At 40.0% G+C, this 25,387-nt stretch overlaps 4 protein-coding genes across 6 annotated transcripts; 2 read left to right on the forward strand and 2 right to left on the reverse strand.

The window, feature by feature from the left end:
• il4i1 (interleukin 4 induced 1) lies at positions 1–3,612 on the forward strand. The gene is made up of 7 exons (XM_061682057.1): positions 1–82; positions 286–500; positions 590–702; positions 1,403–1,604; positions 1,893–1,961; positions 2,064–2,200; positions 2,847–3,612. The coding sequence occupies exons 1-7, from the start codon at positions 52–54 to the stop codon at positions 3,610–3,612; spliced, it is 1,533 nt and encodes a 510-aa protein (XP_061538041.1). The 5' UTR covers positions 1–51.
• A 1,297-nt stretch (positions 3,613–4,909) lies between these two features.
• On the reverse strand, positions 4,910–7,670 carry timm8b (translocase of inner mitochondrial membrane 8 homolog B (yeast)). The gene is made up of 2 exons (XM_061682060.1): positions 7,384–7,670; positions 4,910–5,278 (listed from the first exon to the last, which is right to left on the reverse strand). The coding sequence occupies exons 1-2, from the start codon at positions 7,483–7,485 to the stop codon at positions 5,111–5,113; spliced, it is 270 nt and encodes an 89-aa protein (XP_061538044.1). The 5' UTR covers positions 7,486–7,670; the 3' UTR covers positions 4,910–5,110.
• A 276-nt stretch (positions 7,671–7,946) lies between these two features.
• sdhdb (succinate dehydrogenase complex, subunit D, integral membrane protein b) lies at positions 7,947–16,650 on the forward strand. The gene is made up of 4 exons (XM_061682058.1): positions 7,947–8,029; positions 10,452–10,562; positions 11,955–12,105; positions 15,798–16,650. Exons 1-4 carry the CDS (start codon positions 7,981–7,983, stop codon positions 15,961–15,963), a joined length of 477 nt encoding a protein of 158 aa, XP_061538042.1. The 5' UTR covers positions 7,947–7,980; the 3' UTR covers positions 15,964–16,650.
• Positions 16,651–17,548: 898 nt separating this feature from the next.
• LOC133405163 (uncharacterized) lies at positions 17,549–24,273 on the reverse strand. Of its 3 annotated transcripts, none has more exons than XM_061681891.1 (7): positions 24,093–24,273; positions 23,934–23,981; positions 21,621–21,696; positions 20,738–20,755; positions 20,451–20,507; positions 18,011–18,153; positions 17,549–17,898 (listed from the first exon to the last, which is right to left on the reverse strand). In XM_061681891.1, the coding sequence occupies exons 1-7, from the start codon at positions 24,186–24,188 to the stop codon at positions 17,683–17,685; spliced, it is 654 nt and encodes a 217-aa protein (XP_061537875.1). In that variant the 5' UTR covers positions 24,189–24,273; the 3' UTR covers positions 17,549–17,682. The 3 variants fall into 3 exon arrangements, with proteins under 3 accessions (XP_061537875.1, XP_061537874.1, XP_061537873.1); XM_061681890.1 differs by having other exon boundaries at positions 20,451–20,594; XM_061681889.1 differs by having other exon boundaries at positions 20,451–20,594; positions 20,714–20,755.
• Positions 24,274–25,387: the final 1,114 nt, after the last annotated feature.

Genomic DNA, 25,387 nt, shown 5'->3' on the forward strand with positions numbered 1-25,387 from the left:
GACAGTATCCACACAACAGGAAAGTCCAGACTATGGAGTTCTTTTGTCAAGATGATCACTCACATGTCACTGTGCAAACTGTGTAAGTATTAAGCTGCTTAATAATGGAAAAATACGTCGCTTAAGATGGATTTTATCATGAATAAACAGTACAGAACAGTACAGTCATTTTATATATATATATATATATATATATATATATATATATTTTTTTTTTTTAAGTGCTTTTATTTTTGTGCCTGCATTTATCACTGCGTTATTTAAAATGTTCTTTGCCTCTTCCAGTTCCTTTAGTTCTAGTGGGGGTTGTGGTGTTTGTAGTGAGCGGGATCACTGGAGACCCCCTGTATGAATGCCTTCAAGACACCGACTACAGTGAGCTTCTAGATATTGTTGATAAAGGACTCCCTACCACAAAGAAACCTCAACACGTAGCAATTATTGGGGGTGGCGTCGCTGGACTCACCGCAGCCAGGTTTTTGGAAGATGCCGGCCATAAGGTGAAGTAACTCCGCTTCGTTTTGTCTAAAAGCTCTCGTGCGTCATGAAAACGTGAGAAGACTGATAATGTGATCTGATACACAACAAGGTGACCATCATAGAAGCCAGTCACCGTATTGGAGGACGCGTTGAGACCTTTAGGAACACAAGGGAAGGCTGGTATGCAGAGGTGGGCGCCATGCGGATCCCCAGCTTTCATAAGTGAGTGGAGTGACTCTTGACACTATTTTAGCTTTCTGCATGGGGGTTTCTGGTCCTATGCACTCAGTTGACATCGACATTACAGGTATTCAGCATTTGCTTGCAATTATGTTGCCATTAATATTATTATTACCTCTTTGTAGCTCATTATAAATTGGTGATTGAAACTTCCCAGACACTGGGACTTTATTGTTTTAAGTACAGCTGAAAACAAGGAACACATTTGAAGCTCTCTGTCACCTATGTCCCAAATTTTCTGAACTGTAGCTCAATGATGTGAGGCAACAGCACAGTTGGTAATGGTTAGAACGCCTGCCTCACAGTCGAGAGATTCTCAGGCCCTTTTTTGTTCAGTCGGCATGTTCTCCCCACAATATGGCTAATGACTCAAATTTCAAAGTGTGAGGCTCCTTATCAGGACAATCAGTACCGCCAATGGGTGAAAGGATGATTTGAGGCAGTTGGATCCTATCATTAAATATGTACAGTATTTGCACAGCATTATCAATTATCAACGAGCTGCTTTGCACTCAACAAACACACTAGGTTAAAGTAATTATTGTTGGACTTGAAATCAAGTGACACTATTTGCCTGTGTCTCCTGCATGCATTTAATAAAATGTAATTTCTGTTCACGTATATATTTACATTGCCTCCTATTTTTTTTTTTTTTTGCAATAACATGCTGTATTTTCCACAGGATCCTGCTCTCCTTTGCCTCCAAATTAGAAATTCCCTTGAACCATTTTATCCAAAATGACATGAACACCTACTTTTTGCTAAATGGAAACCTTCATAAAAACTTTGCAGTGGTGAACAACCATGATGTGCTTAACTACACGCTGGATGAGGGAGAGAGGGGGAAGTCAGCTGCGCAGCTCTTCAGTGAAACTCTGTGGAAGGTTTGTAGATATTCCGTGCTCAATTGGAATCATTCCATCTCTCAATTTTCTGTGGAGCGTATCCTCTGCAGGGTGTTAGTGTAGCTGGAGCCTCCCCAACCTGATTAAGAATGACTGTAGGTCACCAGTCCATCACAGGGCTGACACATTAAAACAGCCAACTATGAACACTCACACATCCTGCTATAATAGTGTACTTTCAATTATATCATTTTTACTCATTTTTTACATCGTCACATTGTGATGAGAATGAGTGTTTATGCACTAAATGTTGAAACCAATGTGCAGGTGAGAGATGATCTTCAGACAAGTGGTTGCGGTGCAATGTTGGACAAATATGATTCCTACACAGTCAAAGTAAGGAATATGTACTGTATTGGTTGACGAGGCTCGTCAAGGTTGACTCTGACCAAAGACAGAAAGAATTAAATGATTATTATTATTATTGTTTGTCAATAGGAATACTTGGTGAAAGAGGGCAATCTGAGTCGTGGTGCGTTGCAGATGATTGGAGCCATCCTGAATGAAAACAGCCTCTTTTACACATCCATGCTAGAGATGTTGTACGTTCAGTTCGACATCAATGACAACACTGAGTAAGAACATATTTTATATACAATGAGTAATATTTTATGCAATGTTTTATATTTTAAACATAAAATATACTGCTATATTTACTGTATATCATCATTATAATTCGATCGTTTTCAGTTCAAGTTCGTGGTAGTCAATCACTTTCTGCCACCTGCAACTATCTAGGCGCCGTACCCTGGCACCTATTGTTTACAAACATTGCAAAAGTTTGTAAGGGGTGCTTTTTAGTGGTTTAGTTTGTCTGTCACGCATGCACACACACACACACACAAACCCAAAGACAAAGTTGCAGATTCGGAATAATTAAATTTATCATTTGAGCAACATCTGCCACATTTCATGCAAGTGGACGTAAAAAGTCCTGTTCAAATGCCAGGTTTATGTGGTTTAAAAAAAAAAGAGAGAGAGTTCAGATAAATCATTTCAAAACATTTTGAGATGTACAGGTTACAGGTCACATTAATGGTGGAAAACGTTTTGATATGTTTGATCATAGTGTAATTTTTTTTTCAATCTCACAAAAACCTGGCATTTGAACAGGAGTGTGTAGACTTTTTATATCCACTGTAGGAAATGTTATATAGAAACCAATGATAGGATTCAGCAGGACGTTGCAAATCATTTGTGTTACTCTGAATGCTTTTCCAGGTACTTTGAAGTGACCGATGGCTTTGACCACCTAACAACGGCTCTCTACGGGGCATTAAATGCCACAACCCTTCTCAACTCCAAAGTCAAACTCATCGACCAATCAGGAGGCAGAAATGTGACAGTGACATACCAGCACCGGCGTACTCCAAGTTCCCTGACCAACCTGACGGTAGACCATGCCCTGGTTACAGCCACAGCCAAGTCTACCCTCTTCATTGACTTCCAGCCACCGCTTTCTGGGGACAAAATGGAAGCCCTGCGTTCAGTTCACTACGCAAGCTCCACCAAAGTGATTCTGAGCTTTAGAGAGCGCTTTTGGGAAAAAGAGGGTATCAGGGGAGGGAAGAGCATCACAGACCGACCGTCTCGCTTTATTTATTACCCCAGTCACAGTTTCCCCGGAACAGACGCAGGAGTCCTGCTCGCATCTTATACTTGCTCTGATGATTCCACCCTCTTTCAAGGTGTGAGCGAAGAAGAGCTGATGGCTGTGGTCCTGGACGACTTGGTAAAGATCCATGGAGACGATATCAGGTCTCTATATACTGGCGGACTGGTGAAGAAGTGGGGCTTGGACCCCTACAGCCTGGGAGCCTTTGCCCTGTTCACACCCTACCAGGGCCTTTATGCCACAGAACTATTCCAGAGTGAGGGACGTGTGCACTTTGCAGGGGAACACACCGCCTTACCTCATGGCTGGATAGAAACTTCCATGAAATCTGCTCTCAGAGCTGCCAAAAATATTAATAGCCTCACAATTTAAGCCTATTGTAAATAAATAAATAAGGTCATTGAAACACCAGACACAGTTTACATTTCAGTTAGATGTATTTTATAGGTACATAAAGTTGTAATATTTAATTTTTCATACACTAGCCTAAGTTTATGCCTATTTAAATACTGTACACCAGTAATCACTTTTGTTACAATGACTACAGTTTGCCTCAACAATTGTTACAATGACTACAGTTTGCCTCAACTTTCTATTCCAGAAATCTGGGAATTCAGTCACCTGGAATACTTCAGGCCGAGAATCATTTGTTAAAATGTATGTAAATTAAATGTCCCAGATGATGGGCTTTTAATACTCGTGTTTTGATTTGGTACATTGTACTTCTTTACAATGCATAGTATGCATCTCAATTCAAATTGAGTGTCATAAAAACTGTTTTATAACAACTCTGTAGTATTGTATAGGGCGTACAAATGATAAAACACCTTCAGGGTCAATAAGTATGTTTATTACATTGAATTGACTTCAAAGTGCAAAGGCATAAGACTGAAATGATGCCTAACTGGCTACATTTGATGTCATGATGCCCTTAGGTGTAAATGTGAGGCGTCTGTCTCTTGACCATGATGCATTCATTGTATTTATGTGACATTGAAGCAAACATTTTGGCGTAATGATACTGTACCTCAAATACTTCAAGTAAAATTTAAAATTACAAGGTAAAATTAGTATTTAACAAACTAGTTTGCATTTTTTGGGAGCAAATAAAGGTTTGAAGCATTTTGCTGTGGGGGTTTTGTGTTGAAGTCACAAGTTGTGTTCAGTGCAATCTTCAGAATGCAGTTTTATCATTTCAGGTGAAATACAGTAATTGAAAGTTAATCATCTTCACTAGTCTCTTCAAGGTACATTTGCACTAAAAAAACATCCATTTATAGAGCTGTATCAAAAATTATCCCTTTACAGATACAACAATGATAAATTCTGACTTATGCTGGGTAGTACTTTAAAAATAGAATTGCACTAGCTGTAGTTTGGACTACTGCAACAGCTAAACAGAATGACTTGAAATTTTTTCAATACTTGAAATACTTACTATATCTACCTTATCGCAGATTGATGTTCATCACAACCATAACTGTGATGATGCAATGTAGTTCTACGCCATCTTGTTAAATGATTGTAAAAGCAGACTTTTGAACGCAGCTCTGGTATTTCATTTGAGTGGTTATGTACCTAACGTGCATTTGATTTGTAGAGGGAAATACATTCCACAAGCACATTCATTAAAAAGTGTTTTTAATGAACCCAGACAAGATCCGGTCACTTCCAATATCAGCCAGTTTACTTTTGTCCAAATTCAATGACCACTGCATTCAAACATGAAATGCTCATTGCTGCTGGTTGCTAGCAACACGCCTGACAGCAGATCATAGGAGCGATACTGTCCTCACAAACATGTTAGTAATAAAAACATTTTATTCATATGCTAACAGAATCCAGCAAAGGGCTATGTCAAGTCCATCAGTCAATGAGTGCCTTTCTGCACCATCTGAGTGAAGCGGTTGGTGATGGCCAAGGTGGTGTCGATGAACCGCTCCACACAACTCACAAGGCAAGTCTCTGTCCTGTAGTCTAATTTCGTCCCTGGACTGTCCACACACTTGTCCCAGCACACATCTGTGAAGTTGTGCACCTGAAATAAGTACAATGATGGGCATGGATTAGGGCTGCACGATATTTTTTTTTTAGCATCCCCATCGCGATGTACGTGTGCACAATAGTCACAATGCAGTGTCGGCTGTGATGTTGGTGTGCTGTAATATACAGTAAATCAACTGTAATATTAAGTGACCAGCAGAGGGACCTGTTTGGACATGCTCTGCTCAAAAGATTAAAGAGACTCTATGCAGATATCAGTGTTTTGTTTAAAAATACATAAATATCTTTGAAGTGCTGAAAACATATGGAAATTAAAATACATAAATATCTTTGAAGTTCTGAAAACATATAGAAAGACTTATAATAATATAGTGCTGAATTGTTAGGATACAGCTGAAGCATCTTTTTCACTGTTTGAATTTTCCTGATTTTGTGGGCGGGACTAAAACACAGCCCCGTGACGTCAAGGGGCTAGGGTGTATACTTTCTCGCGCCAGTTCCCTCCCCCACTATATAAGGACAAAGTGACATCATTTCGTTTGGCTATGCTGCTCAGTTGTGCGTTATCTCGGCTTAGCTTCCATAACAAGGCCCATTTACCACTCCAGCGTGCAGTTAGCAAGCTAACGATGGCCATCCATCCATCCATCCATCCATCAATTTTCTACCGCTTATCAGAGGTCGGGTCGCGGGGGCAGTAGCTTTAGCAGGGACGCCCAGACTTTCCTCTCCACAGCTACTTCATTCAGCTCTTCCGGGGGGATCCTGTGGCATTCCCACCAGGGAGGCATCCGAATCAGATGTCCCAGCCACCTCATCTGCCCCAGCCACTTCAATGTGGAGGACCAGTGACTCTACTCTGAGATCCTCCTGGATAACTGAGCTTCTCACCCTATCTCTAAGGGAGAGCCCGGACACCCTGCGGAGGAAACTCATTTCGGCCGCTTGTATCCGGGATCTTGTTCTTTCGGTCACGATCCACAGCTCAAACGGCAGAGTCCAACTTTCACCGGAAACAAGTCTGACTTACTGCCGGCAATGCGGACCAAGCTCTGACACCGGTCGTACAGGGAGCGAACAGCCCATATCAGGGGGTTTGGTACCCCATACTCCCGATGCATCCCCCACAGGACTCCCTGAGGGACACGTTCGAACGCATTCTCCAACTACACAAAACACATGTAGATTGGTTAGGAGAACTCCCATGCACCCTCGAAGACCCTGCTGAGGGTGGAGAGCTGGTCCACTGTTCCACAGCCAGGACAAAAACCACACTGCTCCTCCTGCATCTGAGATTCGTCTTCCCGATGGACCCTCCCTCTCCAGCACCCCTGAATAGACGTTACCAGGGAGGCTGAGGAGTGTAATTGGAACACACCTTCCGGTGGACCCCTTCTTAAAAAAGGGGACCACCATCCCAGTCTGCCAATCCAGAGGCACTGTGCCCGATGTCCACACGATGTTGCAGAGGCGTGTCAACCAGGACAGCCCCATAACATCCAGAGCCTGTAGGAACTCCGGGCGAATCTCATCCACCCACGGGGCCTTGCCACCGAGGAGCTTTTTAACCACCTCTGTGACCTCAACCGCAGAGATAGGAGAACCCGCCTCAGAGAACCCAGACTCTGCTTCCTCATGGGAAGGCGTGTTGGTGGAATTGAGGTCTTCGAAGTATTCTCCCCACCGACTCACAACGTCACGAATTGAAGTCAGCAGCACCCCATCCCCGCTATACACAGTGTTGAGTGTGGACTGAATGGGTGGCGAGAATGGGGAAATTAAATGCCAGTATTTTTAGGGTAACGGCCCATTAGTAACACACACACACACACACACATATATATATATATATATATATATATAATATAAATACTGCCAGTTCTGTTGAAAATGTAATTGCAAGGGGATGATCATTATTGTTTCTGCATCAACACGACTCTATAAAGTACTGACCTTCCTAAAATAAACAATGAACAATGTCCGTTTAAAGTTTACATCAGCTACGTCAGTGGGACCGTACCAACAAGAATTGCTACTTGTTTCACGTTATAGTTGTCAGCCACCATTTCAATGCAGCCCGTGTGGTTTCATTCCCGTAAGAAGGCTGCACACTGGGTCCACAAACCTTGGGGTACAAACCTGGGCCTGGAACTGCGCCTTCTGCTGCTCGATGGCGATCAGTCGCTGGAGCTCTGTCGCTTCCGCTTTCTCCGACACACTGAGATGATCAAAACCGTCCATTACGCTTCTTAAAAGGAGACAGTACTGCTGCTTTTCAGCATAGACGGTTTTGAGCAACCGAGGTAACGTGACCTTCCGTATTACGGGCTGCGCGTGCGTGCGACCTCTGCTTCGTAACCGTTCGGGTCGACAACCGCGGAAACACAATTTATGGGACGCTCACGTTTGTAAAGTACGAGTGACGCAATCAAAAAGCGTGAAAGGATTCAGGAGGAAACCGTGCTGGAAAAGCAACGCGACGTTTAATTGTGTATATGGGGGGTGTTTTCAGAAACACATTCAAAAAAATAAACAATGCTTGCTTTTTTACGTACATACAATCAATAATTTGTAATTTGTAATCAATAATAACTACATTGGCTGTCATAATTTGTCGTGGAAAAGCGGGAGTTGACGTTACATTTATTCTCTCGTTTCACGTACATTATCTTTGTATCCTGAAGATTCAACAACAACTTCCGGGTAAGATGTGGTGACCTTGGTCGGTTGATCATCATGGCGGCTATCGTCCGGTTGAGTTCTGTTTGTCGCAGAGGAGTTCAGCGTAAGAATACTATTTTGTTTCGTAACCATTTTGTCTGTTTTGGATTTAGGCACATCTGGCATGTTCATGCCTTTTTACTGTCTTTTTGGCGCTGTTTTGATGGTCATGACTTTAAGCAAGCTTTTTTTTTCGTATTTGAATCACTCCAAAAGGCAGTTTTCTTCGCTGTTTAGCTAATAAACGATTATAAGTAATCCGTTTCTAGAGGAACATAGTGATTATGTAGGCGACTCCCCAGTAAAACTGACAGTGCCATTTTCCAACTCGATTGTCAGGTTTGCATAAATTAATCATTATCATAAGCCTCGTTTTTATATGTCAACATTCAGTTCTCAATCCGGCTGAGATTTCGAGAATCTGAGTAATTAAACGTTTGATAAAGTGTTTAATTTTGAGGGTCTGAACAACTAGCAGTAGTCCTGTACAGGGTATACAATTCCAATGAAGTTGGGACGTTGTGTTAAACATAAATAAAAACAGAATACAATGATTTGCAAATCATGTTCGACCTATATTTAATTGAATGCACTACAAAGACTATATTTAATGTTCAAACTGATAAACGTTGTTTTTAGCAAATAATCATTAACTTAGAATTTTATGGCTGCAACACGTTTCAAATAAACATTCAATAAACCTTTGGGAACTGAGGACACTAATTGTTGAAGCTTTGTAGGTGGAAATCTTTCCCTTTCTTGCTTGATGTACAGCTTCAGCTGTTCAACAGTCCGGGGTCCCCGTTTTCGTATTTTACGCTTCATAATGCGCCACCCATTTTTAATGGGAGACAGGTCTGGACTGCAGGCAGGCCAGTCTAGTACCGAACTCTTTTACTACGAAGCCACGCTGTTGTAACACGTGCAGAATGTGGTTTGGCATTGTCTTGCTGAAATAAGCAGGGGCGTCCATGAAAAAGACGTTGCTTGGATGGCAGCATATGTTTCTCCAAAACCTGTATGTACCTTTCAGCATGAATGGTGCCTTCACAGAGGTGTAAGTTACCCATGCCATTGGCACTAACACAGCCCCATACCGTCACAGATGCTGCCTTTTGAACTTTGCGTCCTTAACAGTCCGGATGGTTCTTTTCCTCTTTGGCCCGGAGGATACGATGTCCACAATTTCCTTTTGGACTCGTTGGACCACAGAACACTTTTCCACTTTTCATCAGTCGGGCCCAGAGAAGCCGGCGGCGTTTCTGGGTGTTGTTGATAAATGGCTTTTGCTTTGCATAGTAGAATTTCAAGTTGCACTTACGGATATGGTGCCGAACTGTATTTACTGACATTGGTTTTCTGAAGTGTTTCTGAGCCCATGTGGTGACATCCTTTACACATTGATGTCGGTTTTTTGATGCAGTGCTGCCTGAGGGACCGAAAGTCACGGGCATTCAATGTTGGTTTTCGGCCTTGCCGCTTACATGCGGTGATTTCTCCAGATTCTCTGAACCTTTTGATGATATTATGGACCGTAGATGATGAAATCCCTAAATTCCTTGCAATTGTACGTTGAGGAACATTGTCCTTAAACTGTTCGACTATTTTCTCACGTACTTGTTCACAAAGAGGTGAACCTCAGCCCATCTTTGCTTGTGAATGACAGAGCAATTCAGCGAAGCTCCTTTTATACCCAATCGTGGCACCCACCTGTTCCCAATTAGCCTGTTCACCTGTGGGATGTTCCAAACAGGTGTTTGATGAGCATTCCTCAACTTTCTCAGTCTTTTTTGACATCTGTCCCAGCATTTTTGGAACACGTTGCAGCCATAACATTCTAAGTTAATGATTATTTGCTAGAAACAATAAAGTTGATCAGTTTGAACATTAAATATCTTGTCTTTGTAGTGTATTCGATTAAATATAGGTTGAACATGATTTGCAAATCATTGTATTCTGTTTTTATGTTTAACACAACGTCCCAACTTCATTGGAATTAGGGTTATAGAAGGAAATTATTCACAATATTTAGGTATGTGCATACATTTTTCAAGTTGAATTGATTTACGTGCGATATTAAGTAAGTTATGACTTTAAAATCGGTGAAAATACATTAAATTATGGCCAACCTTTTAATCCAAAGTCAATGGGGGTCGAGATTTTACATGCAACATTTTTTGTTGAATCAGAGTTTCAAACTTTAATAACAATCTTTACTATTCAAAATGCATAATTATAAGTGTGGCTCATTGAGTGACCACTTTCGACAGCCATTCAATGGTGGATATGCACATACTTGCACTATTAGAGCAATAACTGATAATTCTGAAGTACGTTTATATACTGGTGTGATAATGCCATTTAATTTTTAGTTTTGGGAAATCGTAAAATAATAAAAATCTGGAACAGTGTAGATTTGTGTTCAAACTATCCTGTTTTTAATATTGTTTATTAAACATGATGTATTCTTTTGTTTCCCCCCCCAGCTCTGTTCTATCAAAGCACCTTGCTGGCAAGGCCATTGGTCATCCCAAACAAACACCAGGAGCAGACTTACCTGCTCACTGCAAGGATTCATGCATCCCAAGGTCTAAATGGTTTGTATACAAATGCTGTTGGTTCAGGGGTGGACATTTGTAATTGGCCCAGGAGTCGGCAGTTTGTATGAGCAGGAAAATATAGACCACTGTGATGAGTGGTAGCTGCTAAGATATGTCCCGCTTTTAGTTAGTTAATATTATCAGATTTTTATTTTCTACCCAACACATTATCACGCCACCGCAATCAGCGAACACTTGCACACATAAAGTGCTGCTTCGTTATTCATTACATGTACAGTGGATATAAAACATCGAGACTTCCCCGTTCAAATGTCAGGCGTTTGTGATATCATAAATTAGACCAAGATAAATCATTTCAACACTTTGTCTATCAATAATGGGATCTATAAACTGTATCACTCAATGGAGGGGGGAAAAAAATGTTGAGAGGGGAATTAAAAAAACAAAAACAAGATAATGTGGTTGCATTCAGTCCCCTCCAACAGTATTGGAACGGCAAGATCAATTCCATTGTTTATGTCGTATACCGAAGACATTTGGGTTTCAGCTCAAAAGATGAATATGAGACAAAAGTTCAGAATTCCCGCTTTTATTTCATGGTATTTACATCTACATGTGTTAAACAACTCAGAGCAGAGCACCTTCTGTTTGAAGGCTCCCACTTTTCAAGTGAGCAAAAGTATTGGAACAGATGTTTAAATTAACTTTATGTGAATAACAATTCGTATTTGGTGGCATAACCCTTACTTGCAATAACTGCATCAAGCCTGCGACCCATTGACTTCACCAGACTGTTGCATTCTTCATTTGAAATGCTTTTCCAGGCCTTTATTGCAGCCTCTTTCAGTTCTTGTTTGTTTCTGGGGGTTTCTCCCTTCAGTCTCCCCTTCAGGAGGTAATGCTCTATTGGGTTAAGGTCCGGTGATTGACTTGGTCAGTCGAAGACCTTCCAATTTTTCCCCCTGATGAAGTCTTTTGCTTTGTTGGCAGTTGGGTCATTTATTGTTTTGTTGCATGATGAAGCTTCTCCTGATTAGTTTGGATGCATTTTTCTTTGGTTTTATTTTTGTTGTTTTTTTTAACATCATGAAATGTGGCATTTGAACAGGGTGTGTGTATTTTTTATATCCACTGTAAATGTATGAAAAACATTGAGGCCATTAATATACATGAAATGTAAAACAGCAATTATGGCAGTAACTAAGTGAGCCGTATTCATGTGCTGCTCGTAGTTCGTAACTTCAAAATGTCGTATGTAGGGACCGTTGTAAACCGAGTACCCCTTTATCAAGTTTTCTACAGTTGTTAGGGATATATTTTGCCTCATTGCAACCCCCATGATTCTATGTGGCTGTGTCCAAGTTATCCAAGTTGTCTTATTTAAATTTAGTACAATTAAATACAATGCATGTTTCTTTTATTTTAAAGCGAGCTCTGGCTCCAAAGCCGCCTCTCTGCACTGGACAGCTGAGCGAGTGTTGAGCATCCTGCTGCTGGCCATGGGGCCTGCTGCCTATTTTCACCCCGGCCCTGCAATAGATTACTCTCTGGCTGCTGCACTCACCCTACATGGACACTGGTAAGCTGCACTGAGCTGGGCAATCAAAGGTTGATACAGCGTGGCAAAAAAGTATTTAGTCAACCACCCATTGTGCAACTTCTCCCACTTAAAAAGATGAGAGAGGCCCGTAATTTTCATCATAGGTATACCTCACCTATGAGAGACAAAATGAGGAATAAAAATCCAGAAAATCACTGTCTGATTTTTAAAGAATTTATTAACATATTATTGTGGAAAATAAGTATTTGGTCAACAACAAAAGTTCATCTCAATACTTTGTTATATACCCTTTGTTGGCAATGACAGAGGTCAAATGTTTTCTGGAAGTCTTTCAAGGTTTTCACACACGGTTGCTGGTATTTTGGCCCATTCCTCCATGCAGATCACCTCGAGAGCAGTGATGTTTTGGGGCTGTCGCTGGACAACACAGGCTTTTAACTCCCTCCAAAGATTTTCTATGGGGTTGAGATCTGGAGACTGGCTAGGCCACTCCAGGCCCTTGAAATGCTTCTTGCGAAGCCACTCCTTCCTTGGCCGGGTGGTGTGTTTGGGATCATTGTCATGCTGAAAGACCCAGCCACATTTAATCTTCAGTGCCCTTGCTGATGGAAGGAGGTTTTTACTCAAAATCTCATAATACATGGCCCCATTCATTCTTTCCTTTACACATCAGTCATCCTGGTCCCTTTGCAGAAAAACAGCCCCAAAGCAGGATGTTTCCACCCCCATGCTTCACAGTAGGTATGGTGTTCTTTGGATGCAACTCGGCATTTTCCCCCCCTCCAAACATGACAAGTTAGGTGAGGTATACCTATGAAGAAAATTACAGGCCTTTCTCATCTTTTTCAGTGGGAGAACTTGCACATTTGGTGGCTGGCGAAATACTTTATTTGCCCCCACTGTAATTGGGGATGGGAATCAAATATTAAACCACCACTGATATACCAACACTCACGCAAACACATTTTAATAACTAGCCTAAATGATGCCTAGGGATGGGCATTTGACTACATTTTAGGCATTTACTATAAGATTGCATGGTTAACCAGTACGAGAAAAGTATCTCAGTACCTCGTTGTCGAAATGATACCACGTTTTTAGCACCTGTGCTTAAAGTGCAGCCACGGCACATTGTTGGATATTGTCTTTAACAATATATTATAATATTGTCTTTAACCTTCTTGGACACAAGATTTAACAGTTTTGTTATCATAGAGGAAGAATGGAAAGCAATGCTTGTGGAGCAAACTGATGAAGCTTCACCACAGCCAGTGAAGCGGGTTCGAGCAGCAGCATCAGCAAGATCAGGGTGGGGCAAAAAAAAACAACAACAACAACTAAACTTGAAAAGCCTGCTGTCCATCAAGCATGAATAGAGGGAGGAGTGAGAATAGGGTTGGGCATCGAGAACCGATTGGAACACGGACTAACAATACGGTTCTCCCAGGATCGTTCAAATGAAAAAAATTCGGTTCCCCGTTTCGATGCCTACAGTCCGCCGACCCCGAAGAAGAAAGTGGTGACAACCAAGGAAGAAGCGGCTAAAACCAACCAAGAACGTGCACGAAGACGTGCTTGTGCCCAACGGCAGCAGCGAACAAAAGTGGTGTTATGTTAAAATAAATGACCAGTCACCTCAGTGCAACACTTTAGATTATATTGGATATATTGCAGAATGTCTTATGAAGAGAGTACTGAAGTTGAACCAGAGATAGGAGAATGTCTAAAAAGTGAAAGATAACACTGATTTTGACTTTGAGGAGACTGACTAGTCAGTCAACAGATGGAGAGGCACCTGAAGAACAGGCACAAATGACTGAACTGAGGAGACATTCCAGTCCAAGAAGGGAGGCTTCCTCTGTTCTTCATCCCCCAGCTAAGAGTGAGAGCGAGAGTGAAAAACAGACAACGCCAGGGTCAATACAGTCTGCAACATCTCATGTGGATGACAAAGTCCGGCTTCTGGCTCTTTCTTGCAGTCTATCCATCAGTCCATATTCTAGATAGCTTATCTTGTTCAAATTCAGGGATTAGCTGGAGCCTATCCCAGCAGACTTCGGGTCGGCAGTCGGTTGCAGGGCACATACAGACCGACAACCATTCACACTCACATTCACACATTCTGTTTAATTTAACTCAATGCTGACATATTTGCAAGAAGCCATGACTATTCAGTTGTATGACTGTGAATGGTAGCAGATTGATACACGTTTATTGTCCAGTCTACCATAATCGAGTCATCGTTGAGACTTAAAAATTTTAAATTGTTCAAATCATTAGAATGTCAGCCTCTTAACAATAAATATTCTGATTTCTGTAGTGAAATGCATGAAAGCAGACAGTTGTTTTCCAGGGTAAAAGCAGATGTTTGAACATTTTGACTCAACAGATAATCCGTCAACATTTTTGACAATTTGTTTTTGACATTTTACAGACCAAAGCAGTGAGCGAATCATAATCAAATTGTTTGTGCATTTTCTGTACTGTCTATTTGAAATGTCCCGTTTTTGAATAAAGGGATGGAAGTTGTTTTTTTTAATCTGATTGAGCAACAAATTGATCGATTCTTAAAAGAATCATTAGTTGCAGGCCTAATACACATCCCCTACAATTGAGGCAGGTGTTTATTGGTCATATTTTAGTCCTGGCTTATATTTGGCCTCATGCTGAACTCCAAAATTGAGAACATTGAATGCATTCTTGGACCTTGCTCAGGTCTAGTCAGCAAAGCTCGCCCAAGCAAACATAGAAAAGGAAAACCCAGACACTCGCCGCACAGTTGTCAGCAGAAATCAGTCAACTCTTGGTTAGTTCCGGCTGGTTCCAGACCCATAAAGGTGGATTGAGTTTAGCGTCGGAGCAAATGTGCTGGTCCATCAGTTACAGCGAAGACTAGACAACCTGGCAGGTGCAGGCCACAAATCCCAGTCATGAGTGGTGATAAATCCTCCCAAGCTAAGGCTTTCAGGCCAGGTGGGTATTTTAGGAGGTCAAATTTTGTCCTTTTTGACGAGAACCAGTGAGACAAATGTCCTGATATCATCTTGTGGCGGCAATGGTGCAATGAGGTGTAACATGAACACTTAGAAAGTTTCTTGCAAGTCGTCTGTGCCTGATAGGATTATACAACTTCAAGCTCCAAAGAATGTTGGCACTGAGTGAACCCAATGAAACTCATCAACTTCGATGGCAGAGGTGTCATCTTGATTGACAATAAGAGAGTTTAGGCTCTCCAACAATAGAGTCCCCCCCCCAAATTGTCTAAGCCTAACATTGTGACATATACCATAATATTAAAAGTAATCCAATGGGAGGTTTGGGGCCAGATGTAAAGATCTAGAATACGAGGTTGGAGATGATCACAATGTATCCCAATGGACATCATCTGATTTATTTGTTTTTCCCCTTTGTGTATGCATTCTCATACACAAATGGAAAATAGAACAAGTGTGTAATTGCGGTAGCTAGTAGAGATGTTATTTTGCATTTTCTTTAACCACATCCTGTTCAGGTATGCAGTCTGCACTGGTTTCCAGTCAATCACAGGACCACTGTGAAGAGTGCTTTGAGTGTGAATTTGCACATGCTGTATGAATGTCATGTGAACAACTACAGTAGCAATGGCTCAATCCTATATAATAAAGTAAATGAGATTCAATTACTTTTCATGTACAGTTCTACACTCCCCTTTTCATATTTTTGTGTCATAGGGGTATAGGGCAGGTGTTGACAGATTATGTTCACGGGGACACCAAGATCAAGATAGCCAATGCCGGTCTCTTCCTCCTGTCGACGGTCACATTCGCAGGGCTTTGCTACTTCAATTACAACGACGTGGGCATCTGCAAAGCCATCGCCTTGCTTTGGAGCAAATGAACATGAATGTAGGCTGACCAGCTCAGAAGAATGATCCAAACACGTTTAATGTAAATTCTTATAAATATACAGCTCCAACAATATTTCCAGCGATTTAGATGTGTGTAATTGAACCTGTTTTGTCAATGGAAAGACTCATAGCCAATTTTCTTCCATGCATGGTGGGAATAAGCTTGTTAATGCTCAGTGCTGGTACTTCTAATACAATTGTCCAGTGATGAAGTTGGCCAATGTCTTTTCTAGTCTGTACCATGCCATATCATGTCTTATTTACTCATTGTAGTTAATTAGTTCCATATTCTTCCACAAATGTCACATTGTACACAATTTTTTTTTTCTTTTTTTGGACATTTAATTTATTTTTTTCCACACTAGGTTTCTATTTGTTGGATGATTTTCAAATATTTTTTGTTTCAATTACTCTGTGTACATACCTTTTAATCTTCAACCCATCTGAAATAAGATGTGCTACATTGTATTTTAATGTTGCATTTGAGACACTTCATATTGGTCAAAACTTTGCCACCCTCTTACAACAAAATATGAAAGCCTGTACTTATACCTGTCTTTTACTGTAAGTCACTCAGCTTTATTGTAAAGCCCGCTTCAAACATATAAATGTAAGCTTTTTACACTCCTGCAAAGCAATACAATTTATTTTACATCCTTCGGTTGAATTCAGTGCAAGCCGTGTGTTTTGAGCCTTTTGTCATTGTCGATGCAGTTTTCTGGGATGTTTGTCACAATCTTGTAATATTAGAAGCTTCACAAAGAAAATCAAGGCATATCTTAAATTTATTCATCGGTGCTTCACCTGACTCTCAAAACATATGGGTGTAATTTTGTGGCATTGGCTTAGGGAATCCCCTTTTTGAGTTTCAGTGTGACTGCCAGTGCACAAAGCAAGCAAGGTACATAAATGCACGCTTGATGAGTTTGGTGTGGGAAACTTGACTTAACCGCCCCATGAAACACTTTTGGAATGAAGTAGAACAGAATGGGAGTCGATCTCTGACCTCACAAATATTTGGTGACTTGGCAAAGCTTTTCACAGGTAACACCCAGCAGCTTCTGTCATTATTGCAAAAGAGAGATATTCTCCTTATATATCTTTTCTATTTTTGTACAATGAATCCAGGAAGTTTTCACAAATCAATTTTCCCCGCATTTTATGTTACAGCTTTACTCCAAAATGGATTAAAAAAAATTAACCTCAAGTCTGCACACAACCCCCCACAAAGATAACTAATAAAAACCTTTGTGTAGTGTGGGTGGAATTGTAAAAAAAGAAAAGAAAATCACATTTATTTAGGCTGTAAAATAAAATGTGGAAAAAGGTAAACAATGTGAATACTTTCCAGATGCACTGTAGTACACCGATCTGTTTTTGTACTAGGGATTAGCTATAGACACATCACTAATACACATGCCTACACAGATGAATTGTCAACTTCAGTATCATTGAAATTTAAGATGAATAATGGAATAATCCAGCACGACCCGAGTGATGAGAAGCGGTATGGAAAATGAATGAAAAATGTATTCTGTTTATTTAGTAAATACAGAAGCAAGCAATTAGTCTTTTTCTAAGCAGTAAAAAGCATGGAATGGAATATGATATACAATAAGAAATGTATTTCCACATTTTGTAAAGTCACATTTTCAATAACCAAAAAGCTAATGTACCTAAAAGTGACAATTTAACATTATAAAACTGCATTAAGAAAGCTTTACCATGCAGCGTTCATCCACTTCGTCAACTTTACGATGCAAGACCAAGGTGAGTTGAGAAGAATTATTTTTCTCAGGTTTAAAACCCAAGAATTCACATGGGTGAAGAGAGGACTCCAACATGAATGTGTTTTGTGTTTCATGGAGTTGAGTCATGTAGAACAAAGCTTTGTGGTGAGCTGTTTCAATATTCTCTGGAAGATCCTGTGGTAAAACAAACAACAATAGGCTTTAACTGAACCCATGGAAAATTGTATAAAGTAGACTGGCTCTATTCATGAGTAGAGCAAGGACCTGAAATACTGTTAACACTCACCATTGCCTGTGGGTAAATTTCTCGCTTGTCACTACAGCAAACCACCATCTTACTGCCATTTTTATTAGCATACAGCATGACAGCCAAGCCCTTCCTGACCTTCAGGCCAGATTCATTGTAAAACTGAACGTTGAATTGGGAAGCTAAAGACAAAATAAAAAGACAACACAGTAGTTTTTAAATTTGATAATACAGAATATGTTTGTCTTGATATACCATGGTGGTCTAAACCTTGACGTTTCTCTTGAGTCAAGTTTCTTTTGTTGTTACAGCTGACACGCATTTGGTTTTCTACTCAGCCTGCAGTGTATGCTTAACAGCAAGATAGGGAACCAGAATCCACTGCTCTGAATAGTTTTAGAAGTCTAAAGAGGGCTTTTTTTTCCAACTGAGTGATAAAAGCCAAATGGGCTTTTGAGTTTTTCCTTGGCCAATTGACACGTTTAATTCAGGGGACGTTGTTGTCTTTGTCAAATGTGGGCCTGTGAAGCCCATTGAGACTCAGTAGGGCTATAAAATAACCATGACAACAGTTTTTAATGAATATCTTGCAGATAATTTACAGTGGCTAAAGTGTAACTGGGCTTTACACGATCAGGATTTTTTTGGGGCCGATCAATGATCAGCGAATTTAAAAAACTGATAACCGATCAAAAGATGGAGCAATGTGTCAATTTAAATGACTTGTTCATTTACTGTATATACTTGTGTACTGTATACTGAGTATCTTTAAAAGTATTCTCTAGTCCAGTAATTGGTGTGCCGTCAGATTTTCCAATTGTAAAATATGTGCCTTCGCTCCATGAAGGTCGGAAATCATTGCTCTGGTCAGCTCATGTATTCTAATCAGTCAGGTCAAAACAACATTACAACTGTAATTACTTCACACACACGGAAACTTTAGACCATGATGCGACATAACGCGGGCATGTTTACATATAGCAGCCGACTGGTTAGCACATCTGCCTCACAGTTCTGCGGACCGGGGTTCAAATCCCGGCCCCGCCAGTGTGGCGTAATCTCCTGAGCACCAGTGACCACCACCACACGTTTTTCCCCATTTTGTTCTTATAATACATGCTTCGCAATGTCGTCGCCATGGTAACAAGTGTCTACTGTCACGTTTGAGTTGACAAGATAAAGCCCCGTGATCGTAAAAGACGGTCCCACACCGCAGACAGGTTTTTTTTTTTTTAAATAAGTTTATTGGCTTTCAGATATTTAGAGTAGTATGTCAAAAGACGGCAGCACGGTGGCCGACTGGTTAGAGCGTCAGCCTCACAGTTCTGAGGACCCGGGTTCAATCCCCGGCCCTGCCTGTGTGGAGTTTGCATGTTCTCCCCGTGCCTGCGTGGGTTTTCTCCGGGCACTCCAGTTTCCTCCCACATCCCAAAAACACGCATTAATTGGAGACTCTAAATTGCCCGTAGGCATGACTGTGAGTGCGAATGGTTGTTTGTTTCTATGTGCCCTGCGATTGGCTGGCAACCAGTTCAGGGTATACCCGGCCTCCTGCCCGATGACAGCTGGGATAGGCTCCAGCACGCCCGCGACCCTAGTGAGGAGAAGCTGCTCAGAAAATGGATGGATGGATGTCAAAAGACACGTGACAAGGCTAAAAATAAACTAGCTTTTGGATTCAAATATAGTGTACACTATGGGGACGCGGAGTAAATGTCTTTTGCGGAGCCGATCAATGATCTGCGAATTATTATATTAAAGCCGATCAGATCGGTGTAAGGTCTAAGTGTAACCAGTGCACAACAGTAATCATTAACAAGTAGGATTGTTTATGTGTAGAAGCAGCAACCATAATTTAGGCAGGAGCTGAAAACCTCAAGCAGTTGTGCATCAAGATGTAAACGCCACAAAGGTCGTAGAACTTCAAATTTAAAAAAACAAAAAAAGCCTCAAACGTCACGCAAAAATGAACGGCTATCATGTCCAATGTAGCAGCCAGCTACTCCACAATAAACATGTGGGTTTACCTTTTTCTTAATGACATATTCCACATATTCTAAAAGAAGGACTCTTCTCAACAAGATATTGTTCAAAGAGAAGACGATACACCAAAAGTTGCTGCTATTGTACCAACCTGCAAAATACCTTGGCACTTGGTATCAAAAGGTAGACTGTTTTATTTGTGATCATTTTACACTTTATGATATGCCCTTATCATAATAGTTAAGGTAATGCATAAGAAAATGTTTTAGGGATTACCTTCTCTTTACACTTGACAGTAAATAATGTTAAAATCTACCTGTACCGTTAATTTCCATTGATTCATTTGGAATACCTCTAATGTGTTTTAGAAGTAGAACAAATCAATTAAAAAGACTCGTCAGGTATAAGGTTCCACTATAAAAGCAATTTCAAAAGAAAAACTTGAAAATCCAAATATCCAAAAGCCACCATGAAACAACAGAATGTGACTTCTTACCAGGCAAGCTTTTCTTCTGGATAGTTAAGTGTTGGACTTCAAATTGGCTGTTGTCCCCTAAAAGTAGATATTTGTTGTCCTTATTTTGGATCAAATAGGAAATGCACTGTGACTTTCTGAAAGAGTCCTCTCTCACAGCCCCATCTAGGAGAGGAAAAAAATATATACTGTACAGTGTAAATGGTAATAGAAGCAATACTCGCATACTATGTATATTCTCTTGCATAAACTATGAAAATATTCCAAACAATATTAATCCATACATCTAGTCCCAGCAATGTCTTTACCTACTCCATCCACGTCAACTAGGGATACAAGAAAGAAGAGGACAAGATTTCAGACTTTTTATAATTAAAAAAAAAAACATCACAAACTAAACTAATTGACCGACAGACAATGAACCTGATTATTTTTCAATATGTACAGTCATAATCAGGTTTCAAGCAAAGATTCTGAATATTATTAACGTGTAGGCTTCTTAAAATACTACCTTGATGACATTTGTTAACCAAATACAATATACTCTGTGCTCTTCATCTGACTGTACAATTGAAAAAATACATTTGAGTGTTTATTAATGACAGTAATAATTAGCTGCAGCTGTTCATACTGTACAGTTATCTTAAAGGTCCCGTATTTTGGCTATTTACACCTCCATAGAGTGGCTCTCTAACATGGACTTAGTATAAAAGTGTTAATTTCATTTAAAAAAACACCTTGGTTTTGTCATACGCGTGTCCATAAAAGGCCCCTCTGACAGCTACTTCTGTTTAACCCAGTCTTGTATCCGCTTTGTCCATATTTGGCAAAGACTGCCCCCTTTCCCCTGACTGGTTGCCTCTGTAGAAGACCCACTTGTGAGAGCACTCATGTTTGTTATGTTGACAGCGCTGGCTGGGAGCGGAGAAGTAGGCAGAGATCTTCGCTAGTGACGTAGATAAGCTCTAGAAATTGGAATGATCTGATTTCAGGCCTCTCGACAGAAAAACATCTGGAACTCAGGAATGCGTGGACGATTTTAATTCATATTTCAAATGTTTACTGAGGCACCACAAAATCCAATATAACTCCCAAATACTAGAAAACGTTGGTTTGGTAAAATATGGGACCTTTAATATAGTCTTGATTGTACACGAATAGTTATGAGAGAAATATATGTAAGGGACTGACCTTGGAAATAGAATCTCCCGTCACATACATCAAGAAACCAAAGAGGGGATGTGCCATTGGTAGACATCACATTGACCTTGATCAAAAAAATAAAGATGGTTGTTTTCTCTAGCGCTTACATTAACATTTCCACATATATATGCAAAAAATACTTATTTGCATATACCACGTATAAACATTAATACATACATTAATACATACACACCCAATATATCCCTCAAACCCGTACCTTATGTGCAGCATGCTTTACATACATAAATACATGTGCATACATTTAAAAAAAAAAAAAAAAAAAACAATTTTTGATTTATGTTTGGACATGGCTTTTATATTTTGAAGTTGTGTTGCCCTCTCAAATGGTAATTCCCTTCCCTATTCTGAAACAGAGCTTTCTAGTAGTTTGTTATTTTTTTGCCTTTTACATTAGCTGTCCTGTTTGACAGGATACAATATCTGGGAATTTTAGCAACTTTGATTTTTAAAAAGAATGAATTCTTTTTTTTTTTCAGATACTTGCAGTCACAAATGACTATTTTAACAATGCTATAACTTTTAACTCACTTTTAGCTCAAACAATAATTAATGAATATTAAGTCAATTGGATTAGTTCCACACACATTGCCTTTTATTTAATAGGTTTGATATTGATACTGGTTATAACGAACCCTGAGTCATTTGTTCATTTTAGTTTATGCTGCAGGCTACTAAGAAAATGGATGTTCATAATTTGGACAGCCTTTATTTAAACCATGCAAACTGTTTTGACCCAGCACCATAAGAATCGGAATCAAGAATCGTTTGGAACTGGAATCGGGACCGAAATCGCTCAAATTCAAACGATGCCCAAACCTACTGGTAACTGAAACTGTTCAGAATTCTGTCCACCTTGTCTAAGGCCCCAGTTCCAGCTGAAGAACAACAGCCCCAAAGCATGATGCTGCCACCACCATGCTTCATTGTAGTTCTAGTTTTCTTTTGGAGATGAGCAGTGCTGTGTTTGCGACAAGCATACCTTATGGAATTATGGCCAAAAGGTTCCACCTTGGTTTCACTGGACAAAATCTCCCAAAAATGTGTTATGCACAGGTGAGCAACCATATTATTATTATTTATTTTTACTTGTCTTGCCCTCTCAAAAATATTTTATATGGGTGTGCATATGTATGTATGTACAGTGTGTACAGTGTATGATAACATGGGTTGACACATATATATATATATATATATATATATATATATATATATATATATATATATATATATATATATATATGGATATATTGTATGTTGCATGGATGAACGCATGTATGTATGTATGTATGTATGGACTTCAATGTTGCCAAAATCAAGACCAGGCCAGTTCCACCAGTAGCTTACCTTTTAGTTTGTTTCTTTCACACTTTAATATTTTAAAATGGTACACAATTTCAGCCTTGGCTTCAGTGTACACCTTTTGGTCTTTGTTTGATTCGTATGTAAAATTTTGTATTGACTATTGATTTGCGGAATAATATATGACAAAAATAAACTAAAGTAAAACTAAACTAAACACATCACTTGAAAAGTAATACTAATGAATTACTAATTAACAACCATTCGCACTCACATTCACACCTACGGGCAAGTTAGAGTCTTAAATTAACCTACCGTACATGTTTTTAGGAATGTGGGAGACAACACATCACTTGAAAAGTAATACTAATTAATCTCATTCTATTTCTTGCAAAGTTTTATACTCACAAATGTAAATTTGCTTAGGTAAAGCCTATTCTTTGTGTTATTATGAAAGGACCGGAACTGTATTTAAGGTCAATATCAAGAAAGCTACCAAAACCTTGAAATTGTACTCCCATTTCAATGTTATTTCATTTAATATTTACTCGTACTTACATCATCACTTATTACAAGTTTCGATATCTCGTTAGATAAAGATTCATTCAATCATTGATTTTTCCGGACCGCTTATCCTCACGAGAGTCCCAGGTGGGCTTGTTTAAAAAATAAATAAATAAATCATACTGACAGCAGATGAGAGATGTACATTAGAGCTGAGAACATAATATAATATAATAATAATATAAAATAATAATAACTAAGAACATATACAGGTACAACGTACAATTGCTTACAGTAAGGTATGTGTCTGTAGAATGTATCAAACCTTTGTTACATATTCACCCTTTAACTTTGAGAACTAGCAAGCTGTGGCTAATTAATGTTCGTATTGTGATAAATATCCAGTCACTATTGCTTCATTTGATTATACAGCTGCAACAAGTCGAAAATCGGCGAAAGTGGTAAAACATAGCATACCGACATGACTAACGCAGCTCGTCTCAGCGCCTCTTTGATAACAGGTTGCTAAAGAAACAAAACACACACAAAAAGAAGTAATGTTTCATTTGACAGGGAGAAGCTGTTTATTCAAACTTGACGTGCCTTTTATCGTGAGCTGTCTTGCGTTGAACCTACCTCGTCTCGAATAAACCTTGAGGAAATGCTTCCCGGGCAAACTACACGGAAGTGGAAAGTGCAACTCCGGATTGAACTGCAGGAATTTTCTTTCATGCAACAAAATTATTATTATTATTTAATTATTATAAATATTTGTCTGCGAGGGACTAAAGCCACACAGAAAATGTCACTAGATTGATTGAAGATTTTGCATGAAATGCATTGTGTGGGTTTGGTCTTTTTGCATTCGTGTAGATGAAAGTTGAATGCTTTTTTTTTTTTTTTTTTTTTTCTTCTAATAGTGGTGCTTTGTGCTTACTGCCACAAGAGGGCCCACAATACTGAGGATTTACTGTGAAGCGGGCGGCACGGTGGACGACTGGTTCGAGCGTCTGCCTCCACTGTGTGGAGTCTGCATGTTCTCGCCGTGCCTGCGTGGATTTTCTCCGGGCACTCCGGTTTCCTCCCACATCCCAAAAACATGCATGCTAGGTTAATTGACAACCTGCAAAACCCTACAAATAGATACCGTTGGTATCTATTCTGTGTGACAATTCCACGTGCATGATATTGAAAACACTGTTGCTGTTTTCAACAACCATTGAAAGCAACAACATGGTTATATCATTCATGATTCTTGAATTAAATGTATAAGTAGCCTGCAGAGATAGAGAGATGCAGAGTATTCGTCTGGTAAAAGTAGCAGGTCATATCAAGTCAAAGGACCCACGTCCAAGTGAAGTCACAAGTCACTACTGTTCAAGTCCAAGTGGAGTTACAAGTCTTGTAACATTTTGTCAAGTCGAGTCTAAAGTAATCAAATTCATGACGCGAGTCCCAGTCATGTGATTCCAGTCCACACCTCTGCCAGTAACATTTGTCAACCATGTGGTTAGAGCGTCTGCTTCACAGTTCTGAGGACCGGGGTTCAATCCCCATAGTAGGTTAATTGACGACGCTAAATTGCCCGTAGGTGTGAATGTGAGTGCGGATGGCGGTTTGTTTGTATGTGCCGTGCGATTGGCTGGCAACCAGTTTAGGGTGTACCCCGCCTCTTGCCCGAAGATAGCTGGGATAGGCTCCAGCACTCCCGCGACCCTTGTGAGGATAAGCGGCTCAGAAAATGGATGGATGGATGATAAAGGAGTTTATATTAACCCTTTAAGGTCTGCAAGATTTTAGTACCCCGAATTACCACCGGGCTACATTACGATGTGAAATTTTGGTACAGATTTTGGGAAGAATCATGGAAGCTGGCGAAAATGATTTGCTTTCGCCGGCTACATAAAATGATGTGGCGGGCCGGATGTGGC

This window comes from Phycodurus eques, chromosome 7 (genome assembly GCF_024500275.1).
Source record: "Phycodurus eques isolate BA_2022a chromosome 7, UOR_Pequ_1.1, whole genome shotgun sequence".
In the NCBI taxonomy this organism is placed as follows: domain Eukaryota; kingdom Metazoa; phylum Chordata; class Actinopteri; order Syngnathiformes; family Syngnathidae; genus Phycodurus; species Phycodurus eques.